We start from the raw sequence: 11,879 nt of genomic DNA on the forward strand, positions 1-11,879 counted from the left end.
GTCAACCCATACCTCTGCGTTGATTGGATAAGGCCTATGGGCCATAACATAACATTATACAATGTATTATGGTATGGTGTGGGGTGGCAGTTTAGTTGACCCTGCCACCATAACCTTTAAAAATTTATTATATGCCATATATGTAATATAACCTTCCGCCATGTGTTATCCAAAAATAATTTTGAAAGCACTACATTTATGGATCAAACCCATGACCAAGGGATTTATAAGCCACGTGTGCAACCATTGGGCCATAAGTTGGTTTTATTGTGTATTTTAGAGTGACAAGTCCTTTTGAGTTGCAACAAAGAGTGTTTTTGGCTTTTTGAGGCCATTTACAAACCTTTTTGAGCATGGGAAGAGCCTAAAGAGAGGTTTTGAGGCCTTATGAACACACTGGTAGCATTATTTTTACAAGTTGGAGCTTATATTTTTATTTACAAGAATTTTGAGCATTATTTAATAAAGAGGTCTCCCCATTGAAGACCGGCCCCGGAGATGTAGGCTTGAAGATAGCTAAACTCTGTCATAAATGTGCTCATGTCAATTTATCTTGTGTGGTTTGTTTTTAATGTTTATTTGTTGCAATTTCCTTTCAAGTTGACTATGTCCTTTAAATTGACCTCTTTTTAATGGTGATTTTAATTACATGCAACCACTTTTAAAAATTTAATGAACTAGTATCAATTTCGATCGAGATTTCAAATCAAATATGCCAGCTTTATGGAATGCAAATATAGATGCACAATTCATGCTAAATGCATATGTTGCAATATCATATTGTAGTTCATACATGACCAAAATTGACAAGTCTATGACAAATGCATTTAGGAGGATACAAAAAGTGCATGAGAGAAGTGAAATAAATGCTATTCAAATGATATGTAAACTCAGAAATACATTAGTTAATCTCCAACAAATGTCAGCTCAACAAGCGGTGCATATAGCTCTTTCATTTCCATTGAGTTGTAGTTCAAGAGAATGTATATTCATAAACACATCTCGAGTTGATGAACACACATTTATGGTTAAACCACATGCTCTCTTGAAATAATAACCTAACAATTTAGCGGATGTGATGTGCCACTTCATTATTGACTACTACATCGAACACCCATGTTCCATTAGAAAAATATACCTTGTAGATTTTTTATCAAATTACAAGAAATATGGCGCACAATTATCAAAAAGTAAAAAAGCAAATGTTATACAATTTATCAAATATAACAAATACAATGATGTTTAAAACTTTTGTAGCAAGAAATGGTTTTTTTATGTGCCATTTGAAAAATGTGAAAACACACTAAAACAAGACTTCCCTACATGGAAAGTTGCATATACTTTACATGAAAAAAGAGTTCACACCAATGGAACTAAAGTTATATACAACATCAATCCGACATGGGGTGATTTAGAAAGTGAAACAAATGAATTAAATAGCTATATGAATATTAATTAGATAATTATGGGAAAAAAAAGAATAGGTTCTGTTGTGAGGAATATGATTTGCAATCAAACTTGCAATTTCCAGAACTATCTGGAATGAAAAAAAGAATCAATCTTGGATTTCAAATAACTTCTCATCCATTTTTAATGGAAAACAATGAATATTATAGACTCAAAAGAATGTTGAACAGAGAGAAAAAAATCAATTGTAAAAGACATTGTAGTAAACAAACAGAGAAGCATCAATAAACCAATTTACATACTTATTACACATGGAACAAAAACAATTTTCCAACTTCTTATACAAATATATGATTCATCACAGAGCACAACTAATCCTATGAAACCAAAGGGTGTAATATTAGCAAATAGAAGAAAAGTTATGTATAATGTAGGTAGAACAACATTCCATTCTACATTTCTAATGCCTTTTAACAAGTCCTAATTCCTACCACTCAGAAAATAAGTATTATACAACTTTTCGAAGCTATATCAAGAATGGTGGGTATATTTCATAGATGAAGTCTCTATGATTGGTAGTCTGTTCTTATATTTTATTGACAATAAACTTAGAAAAATAAAGCATGTACAAACCAGATACTTTGGAAACATCAACATGGTATTTTGTGGTGATTTATACCAAGCACAACCTATTCAAGATTCTCTAATTTTTGAACAACCCAAAATCAACAATCAAACAACAACACGACTTATGGAAGGATAATATCAAGTGATTCTATTTGCATATGACTATGAAAAAAATAGATGAGATATTCATATCAATTTTAAATAGAATACGAACAATAGTAAAACACGTGATGATATAACATATATTAATACAAATTGCATGCACCTTGTACCAAATGATCCAACATTTCCTTATTTATTTTACAAAAACAAGGACGTTGCAATGCATAACAATAAAATGTTAACGCTCATGTCTAGAAATGAAATTTTGATCCATGCAATTGACGAAGATCAAGAGAACGATGGAAATGTTCCAAGGCATCAACATGTAACTAATTTTACTTCACAAATTGTGATAAAATTGAACATTCTTGTTGAAATGTATGCTTACAATTATGATGCACAATATGGCCTCCTGCGTGGTGTAGATGGAATAGTTAAATAATATACCCATATAGATAAGGTAAATTTTCTACGAATTAAGTTCCATGACCCTGCTATTGGTCATCGACAATCTAGAAAATTGAATTATATATTAACTTCAGACATAGCACATTATTGGACACCAATACTACGAATATCGAAACTAATGTTTATGACACAAAAGGTAGGAAATTTTAAAATATGAAAACAATTCCCAATTCAACTTGCATGTGCAAGCACGATACATATGTTACAATGTTTAACATTGGATAGGATTTCATTTGACCCTATTGGAATACAAGTGCACGACTTAGTATACAAAGCTCTTTCACGTGTAAGAAACATAGAGTCATTATATATGTTGAATGCTCTTACAAGCAATAATTTCAAGGTTAAGCAAAAAGTAGATTATGAAATGCAACGTTTGCAAAGCACTGCAAAATGGCAATTAGAATACGACTACTCATTAATACAATGATTGCAATACATCTCCATTATTTCACTAAACACTCGCAATCTTCATGCACATCTTAGTGACATATCTAGTGATTATGACACAATGCATTTTGACATCTTATGCTTATAGGAAACATATATGTCATTGTTCATGCAAAATGAGCACTTTGAAAATTTTAACAGCATATCAAATTGCATTAATCATGGACTGATGATACTCATCAAAAAAACATATATAGCTATGCTTGAATCCACATACATTTTGGAGAGAAACTTGTAGAAGCATTGTTGGCAGAAAATAATATCCCATGGATCACAAATTACAATACTCAATATGCATGCATCACCATATACATATTTGAACAATGTATTGAATGTCATTGCAAAATCTTTACGCCATCTAGATTTAAAGTATATCATAATTACATTGGGAGACTTCAATATTGATATGTTACAAAGAAATCATAAAAAAAAAAGAACTAGAAAGCTACATGAACAACTGCAATCTCCATTTTCTGATCAACAAAACTAGTAGTCTGCATAAATCATTTATTGATCATGTATGGTATAATACAATTATTGTACATTACAAACTTTTCATATTAGACACATATTGTTCTGATCATGACACGATATCTCTTGTAATTCAACTATGATATACATATGAAACACATTACCAAAGTGGGAATTTTGATAAAGTTTTGAAATATGTATAAATTGTTTTTTCCTTCTTTATTTAACTAAAACATGTTAGCATATCATGTTTGTAGTAAACCAAATAATGTGAGCATACATATTATGCATCCTAATTTACATTTACATTTACAGATATGACATCATATATTCTTGAATGCATATTCTATTAATAAAATTATTTTCAATTAAATGAAAGCAAATGAAAAAAAAAACGAAAACATGGAATGTGAAACAAGAAGGTATACACTTTTTGTTTTTTATTTTATATGGTTTTTATTCTTTTTGTGTTCTTTTTCTTTTATATGGTTTTTATATTCTTGTTTTCCATGTATTTTGTACATCTATAATTTTGAAAATATTTACAATAAAAGGATTTTATATAGCTACTTAGAATGTGTTTTTTTACCAAATATTTCAAAAAGGCATGATATATATCTATACCTTTTTTAAATTGAACTAAATATATGTTGTAATTCTCCAACTACAATAGGGTAACCACTGAAGAAGCAAAATAAAAAACAAGTCAACCAACTGAAGAACAAGGAAAAGTGATTAGTCAAACCAATGAACAAACTCAACAAGAAGCTAGCAAAAAATATGCCCATAATCATCTCTACCAATTCTTCTACTTATATTTTGTTTGTCAAAAGTTACTTACAATGATACGATTAAAATATTTGTATAACTAATTAGAATGCAATATGAAAAATAATTTTTAAACATGACATATATCTTCACATTTGGGAGGTAAAAGCATGTTAATGTGTCTTATTATATGGCAAAAGCAAAAAAGTATTCAAATGAAAAAAGATAAAAAAATGAATATAAAAATATCAATTAAATGAGTTGAGTTTCATACTTGTTAATTATAAAAAATAAATGCTAATTTTGTAACAAAGCTAACTGAAAATAAATTTTGGTAAAAGCTATAGTGAACCTATTTAATGAGTTCAGAAAATATAAATAATGTTATAAAAAGCAAATACTAAATTTGTAAATAAGTCAACTCATAGTAAATATTGGTAAAATCTATGGTTCATCACTCACAAAATATAAATAACTTTTTTAAATATGCAAGTTTAAATATTTAAGTTAAATGAAATGCTAAAACTCTTTAAAAATATTTATAACTAGCAATTGCACCAAAAGGTACAAAGAGAGGCCGATAGATTTATGAAGTTGGAATTGTTGAATTTTTATAAAAGGTCGGGCCACCTTCTTCACTGCTATTGATATTGTACAGTTTATTAAATATGAAATAGAGTAAAAGATATAGGAGACAGTAAAGACTGGGAATGTAAGATCTTTATACTGGAAGTGAAAAAGAGAACAAAGCAGCGTGTCAAAGCAGAAATACTTAAAGAAAACCACAAGACTTTCTATTCATTCACATGTATTTAAAAATATTCACATGTATTTAAAAATGCTGACATGACTGAAACAGAAAAGAAGAGAATTAGAAAATTTCATGTAAATGTATTTTATTTTAAAAACAAACAACTAACCACTCTATAAATGTCATTGCAGAAGCCCATGTAAGGTAAACATATTCCTATATAACTTTTTTGAAAAAAGAAACAAAGATAACTTAACATGAGTAGCATAACATCTAGCATTCCATGAACAATAGAAACCACACTCAAAAGCCCAAATCTATGTAAACTGAGTTTTTTTATTAAAATTGTAGGTACAAAAAAACTTATGACACTCCATAACTATGCATCATGTTTGGTGGAACATAGTAGACTTATTACACTTGAATAATTCTAAATATTTTACTTGGTATTCTGTGTTTATCACAAGCAACTATACAGGAGATAGTTAAATGCTTTGCAATGTATTTTTTGAAATTTTACATATGGTATACACATAGAGACATGTTTGGTAGCTAATAACTAAACATATATACAATGAAAGTATTAGTTGGCTTCTAAACATATGTACAATAAGAGCATTTTATTACATATAGATGTAATTGACAATGAGCAAGTAATCATATAGGCATGATGGGGCAATGTTTGCTGGGGCAGGATGTTGAATTTCTTGGCAATACTCATACAACAATCATAAATAGCCTGTATCCATACCTGTTTCCATCAAAAAATAAAATATTGTAAGTGACAATGGATGTGTTTGACGAAAGCATGTTTTTTAAAGCACTGAAGTAAAATAAATGATTTTTTAAAGAAATTTCTAAATTACAGCGAATGCTAGACCTTGTTGTTCTTGGCGGGAAATATTATGTTTGAATATTTGAAATAAAATAAATGATTTCAAGCTAATATAAAATTATATGAGGGTAAATGTAATAGAAAGCAAATGTATGTGAAATTTGGTTATTGCAGCAAGTGGTGTTTACCATGTGGGTAATTCTGGAAAACAGGTTGTACGATTGGCTAGAGTATATTCTCCTGCATAGATTTTGATGCAAGCAATGATTCCTCTTGTTGTCTACGCTTAAGATATGGATTCTTGTGCATTTCTGCAATGCGCGATAATGGGAATGCTAGATTGATTTGAATGTCTGCCAATGAACGCACTCTTGAAATTGCAGTGAACGTTAGCCCTTGTCGTTCTTTGGTGCCGATGTCTACTGTTGTTTTGTCTAATGTCATTCCTTGTGACTTGTGTATCGTTAAAGCCCATGCCATTTGAAGTGGTATCTGACGGCGTGCACCCCTTGTGATGGGAGAAATGGGTACATATGTTGGGTGTGAAATGTTTGTATAAAGTCGACAACCACGAAGGATGGTAATTCTGGGGGCTTTGAACCAATAGAATAAAATATTGAGATGACCTTCCCAAGTGCGCCATTGACGAGGCCTGCATGTACCCATAAGTTGCTGGTGAGCATAACTTTTTGTTCATTGCATAAGAGCACTTTTGTAGGCAAATGCTCATCTTCCGTTGTAGTAGGAGTTCTTTGCCTTTGTTGTTCTGCAGAGCAAATCGCTACTTGGATGTTCAATTTTTTAAGCATTTTCTTATTATGCAAAACAACTGAGTTGTTTATTGCATATAGGTGCATGGATTCTTCAAATGTGTGTTGCTCTTCATGTGTAAGAGACGAACTTGTTCTTGACATTAGGTGTTGCCAATCTTCAAGTGTAGATATTCCATTTCTGAGATTTGTGAGTATTTGCCGGAAAGCAACCTGGGACGGGCTAGCTCCTTGTTGACGAAAAACGGTTGAAAGTGTTATGAATATGTCGAAGCTGCGCCAAAGTGCAGTGCCACGCGATGTCCCAGCGTATAAGGAATGTCTTTTACAGGTGGTAGCTGGCCTAAATCTCCGACAAGGATAATTGAGCGATTACCAAATGGTGCATTTCGGTGAAGAGGGAATGCCTCTCTTAGATGATCATCAATGCGAGTAAGCATTTTTGGACCAATGAAGCTCATTTCATCAATGAGAATGTACTCTACATGACGGAGTTTCTCTTGCAGTTGTAGGAGTGGTTGGCCTTCAAGAGCATGCATTGTTTGCATAGGGATACGAAGGGCAGAGTGAATTGTGAGGGCATTTATGTTGAAAGCTGCAACACCTGTTGGTGCAAGTAACAACAAAGGGTTTTCGTTTGTTGGTGAGTTTTCCACAAATGCATGGTGTAGACATTTAATCACATGGGATTTTCCTGTCCCAGCTGTTCCTTCTATGATGATTTTGCGTGGGGGTTTTGGCGAAGGGGTTTTAAAGTGTGAAAAAATAGTGGTGAAGGCTATGTTCTGGGTAGGAGATAATGTGTGATCTTGGGGAAGGTTGCAAAAAGAATGATGTTCGCTTTGAATCGTTGAGCGGTTGAATTCAACGAAATTTATGGCAGTTTCTTGCAAGTGGGGAGGGATAGTATTATGTGACCAATTGTGGTTGGCATCGAAGTCACGGTAGCCAATCATGTCAAGGTCATCAATTGCAATATTGTAACCTGGGTGCAGCTGAGAGAGGATTTGCCATTCGTTCATCTGCATGGAATCAGGAGGGATGTCGGGGGTAGTTTGATCTTCAGTATGTGGGGTTTGTGGGTTTTCAATTTCTCGATGGACATGCCATGGTGTATATGTACCCTTTTTTTGTTCCCAGTGTGCAATAATTTCTGCATCAGTTGAACCAATATCATTGGGGAGTGTTCGGAAGGGGAAATACAATAGTAATTCACTCCAGCAAAAAGTGGCATAAGAAGGATCATTAGAGGAAGGAATGGCATACGGGGCAAAACATGTACAATCATTGGTGGGAATATGTGTTTCCATTGGTTTTTTTTTTTCGCTGGGAAGAATATGACCATGAGCGTGAAGCTTCAAGGAGGGGCAATGATTCCAAGGAGACAGGCCTGTTCATGTATGCAAGGATAAAATTTGGTGTCAAACAAGGGTTCTCAGTATCTTGTGAAACGCGTTTGAAAACAGACTTGTTGACATTCAAAGACCGAAATGTACGGCTGCTGAGAGAAAGAGGTAGCTTTTGTAACATATGGCATATTTCTTGTGCTCCAATGTCTCTATCTGTAATGGTTTCTATAAGGAGTTTTCGGATAACAGCAACAGTAGGTGCTTCTGGAATGGCACTTTGTGATAGCCGTGATAGCATTTGACGGTAGCTCTCAGATCTTGTTTCTGATTTTGCTGCATATTTTGAAATATATTTTAACACAGCATGGCGAGAAAGGACTGGTTGGCAATCAACATTTGCTCAATACATTAGTGTTGGCTTAACCAACTTAGTGTTTGCATGCCCATACAAGAACAATAAATTATTTAAAATAATATCGAAAAAGGAATTAAAATGGAAGTGGTACAAAATTCTAGGTAACGTGATGACTTTTCATAAGTGAACTTCTAAAACATAAATAATATATAAATCATAGGGATTCGCAAATAATAAGTTTATTATGCTTTTACGATTAATTACCATGTTAAAAATAAAATTATGTTGAAAATTATGAATAAATCATTTTAATTAACTTAAGACTTTAGTGATTAAAAATTAATTTATCTAAATTTTATATTTAAATATTAAATTCTTGAATTATATTTATTAATATAATATTAAATATTATAATAAAATAAGGAGAAAGTCATAACTGATTGAGATAATTTTTAATTTTAATAGTTAATTTATATATTATGGTTTACATTTGGTTATTAGAAAAGTTGGTATGAAAAATACATTATAATTGAATATGATCATATTAACCATTAAATAATCCTTTTTGCAATTGGTTGTCTCTTCTATTTTATTGTCTTCCTCAATGACTTATGAGTAAAAATTGTCATAAATAATTTGAAGTTGAGATTTGAAATGATTTTTAATTTTAATAAATAATTTATATATTATTGTTCACATTTTGTTATTAAAAAAGTTGATATGAAAGTACATTATAATTGACTATAATCATATTAACCATTGAATAGTCCTTAACCACTGAATAATCCCTTTTCCAATTGGTTGTCTCTTCTATTTTATCGTGTTCCTCAATGACTTATGAATAAAAATGGTCATAAATAATCTGAAATTGAGATTTTTGTTTACCGGCGTGGATCCTTTGCATGGAGTGTAGTGACCAAAAAGAAATATGAGTCTCTCACCCTATGTGTTAGTGATTTCAAAATGTTTCAATGTGAAAAGCATGGATCCTTTGTATTGAGTGTATCCTTTGTACTTTATATTGAGTGTAGTGACCATCCTTTGTATTGAGAATAGTGACAAAAAAAATATGAATCTCTCACCCTATGTGTTAGTGATTTTAAAATGTTTCAATGTGAAAAGTGTGGATCCTTTGTATTGAGTGTATCCTTTGTACTTTGTATTGAGTGTAGTGACCAAAAAAAATATGAATCTCTCAGATTTCAAAATGTTTCAATATGAAAAGTAAGTTGATATTTAATTAAGTGACATTGTGGGGGCTGATTTGAATTCCTTGAGATTTAGAATTCCAAATGACTTAGTCTATATTACAAAATAAAAAACATGATTAGAAGTGATGTTTTATTGGTTATGCAAGATGACTAATAAACTAAAGATATTATTGCATGATTGATTAAATACATCATTAAATCCAAATAGATTTATGATAATGTGTTTAAATAGCTAGCTTGAAAAATGAGCTTAAATGGCTAACTTGAAAAATGAGTTCTGCCTAACGTTGAAATCATAAACTCTAAGAATACCGAAATCATAAACTCTAACAATACCTCAAAAAGCCTAAGATTAACCATCCAATATACACAAATACCACTGCTACTCTCATGTTTCTGATCTTACATTTGGTAATTTAAAAAACTTAATTAACTGGTCCTAACCATTACTCTATATAATATGATTTGATGGTGACACATTAATATAACATATAATATATTAATGCGTATGATAAATGTTATATTAATTCTCATATGGCTAGGCTATGTAACTTAGCTAGTTAGAAGATTATGAGATATAGGAAGGATCCGATATCGCTTTCAATCTACTCTTGACATCCTGCGGAATATTCAGATTAAAAGATGAGAAAATATGGAATCGCAGTCTATGGCACCTGTGTGTTAGCAAGGCAGAATGAATTTCTTGGGTCGCCTACAGCAACTTTACGGGAAAACTGTGGAGGAATTCGGTTGGTAAAATGCAGAGCAGTCTTGGACCAGTTTTAAACCCCATAAACTAAAAAGGTTAAAAAAATGGGAAAAGAAATTCGGTCGGTTATCCGTTGTGGGCACAAGCATGAAAATTGGGAAGAGTTGAATGGCATCGGCCCTAAATCGCATCTAAGAGGCCACGACTGGCAGACTGCCTCAGAGACGGCTTGGTTATCATACGGAGTTCTTTAAATCGTTGGATGTCAAAATTCCTGTTCTCTATCAGTCGTTTCTGCCAGGTTTTGAAGCGAGCTTGGAAGAAGCCCTCGAACGTGGGATCGGTGGATGTCCTAAGGAAAAATGCATAGCCAGCTAGGAAATAAACGGAGGTAAGGTAGAAGCACATGGGTTCCATCACATCCCACGAGAGATCCCAGAAGGTGAACCGCATTAAAGCGGCCGTCTGAAGGGCCATAAACCCAAACCCGCACCATAGCTCTTTGTGAACTAATTTCTCGGCCTCAATCTCGTCCACATAAGTACTCTCCATATAATTCTATACAGTATAGACGTTACGCCTCTGTCGCCAATTACAATACGGTAAACAAGACGAAAGGATTTAACATGAAAGGATTTCTACAGATTATAAATTAAAAATATTGAATGCGACATGAACGTTACAAAATGTGCGAGTGTTTGGTATGTGGAAGTAGGGGAGCCAAGAGAACTTACGCCAATTAGTGGTGTTTGGGAGAAGGAAACGCGTAGGCGCCATCTCAGCGAACACGAGGGAGTGGAAATTTGTGGAGATGGTAACGCTCAATAAAAAGGGCAATATGAACTGATGTGCTTTGAAGGATTGCAGGGGACAGAGTATCTCCGGTGTGAAGTTTCTCATGAGAATTTGTAAGGTGATGGTAGATGAAGCTCAGTGTTGGCCAAAAACAGCAACAACAACTGTCAAGGAAAAAGCAGTGAAAATATCTTCCACAGTGAAAATATCTTCAAGAGACAAAAGAATTGGAAAAAGCAGTAATGCAACTCAAAGGGCCAGGTTCAATGCACAGCAGAACTGGAGGTGAAAAGAAAGCAACTCATATATTTGGAAAAAGCAGTGAACTTCAAATCAACGGTTGAAACTGTCAAACTTGATCAAACGGTTCAGGTTAAAAGTGTTGACAATTGTTGATGCATAGGAAGGCCTATCGACCTAAAAATAGAATTAGAATTTCTAAACAAATAATTTTATATATTATATTTTGAATAATATAAAATATGTTATTATAAAAAATTTCAAATATATTTTAAAAAATTTCAAAAAATAATTTGAACATTTTGTTATACGTTATTTTCAAATTTATATTAAAAAAAATTGATTTTATAAACTTGAAAGGGTAGTTTCTTGGGTCGCGGCAATTTTACTAGTATTTTAATAATAATTAAAAAAATATGCTTACTTTTTATTTTTAAATTTGTTCAGCAATCTTTAGAATGTTTACAACACATCTCTTAAAGAAATTGGAATTAAAAAGCGTAAATCAATAGAGAAATGGGGGGTCGCAGTTTTGTCACTACTTAAAAATTTATGTAAAATATTAATGAAT

The 11,879-nt window shown here is 32.3% G+C and overlaps 1 protein-coding gene and 1 pseudogene across 1 annotated transcript; both read right to left on the minus strand.

Moving 5' to 3' along the window:
* Positions 1-6,906: 6,906 nt before the first annotated feature.
* LOC149259900 (uncharacterized) lies at positions 6,907-7,677 on the minus strand. Its single transcript, XM_089455616.1, has one exon. It carries the CDS (start codon positions 7,675-7,677, stop codon positions 6,907-6,909), a length of 771 nt encoding a protein of 256 aa, XP_089311742.1.
* A 2,776-nt stretch (positions 7,678-10,453) lies between these two features.
* On the minus strand, positions 10,454-10,825 carry LOC149259901 (calcium uniporter protein 3, mitochondrial pseudogene; annotated as a pseudogene).
* Between the last annotated feature and the right edge of the window lie 1,054 nt (positions 10,826-11,879).

The sequence above is a fragment of the Pinus tabuliformis genome, chromosome 6 (genome assembly GCF_031772625.1).
Source record: "Pinus tabuliformis cultivar Carrire ecotype Pingquan chromosome 6, CPIR1, whole genome shotgun sequence".
NCBI lineage: Eukaryota > Viridiplantae > Streptophyta > Pinopsida > Pinales > Pinaceae > Pinus > Pinus tabuliformis.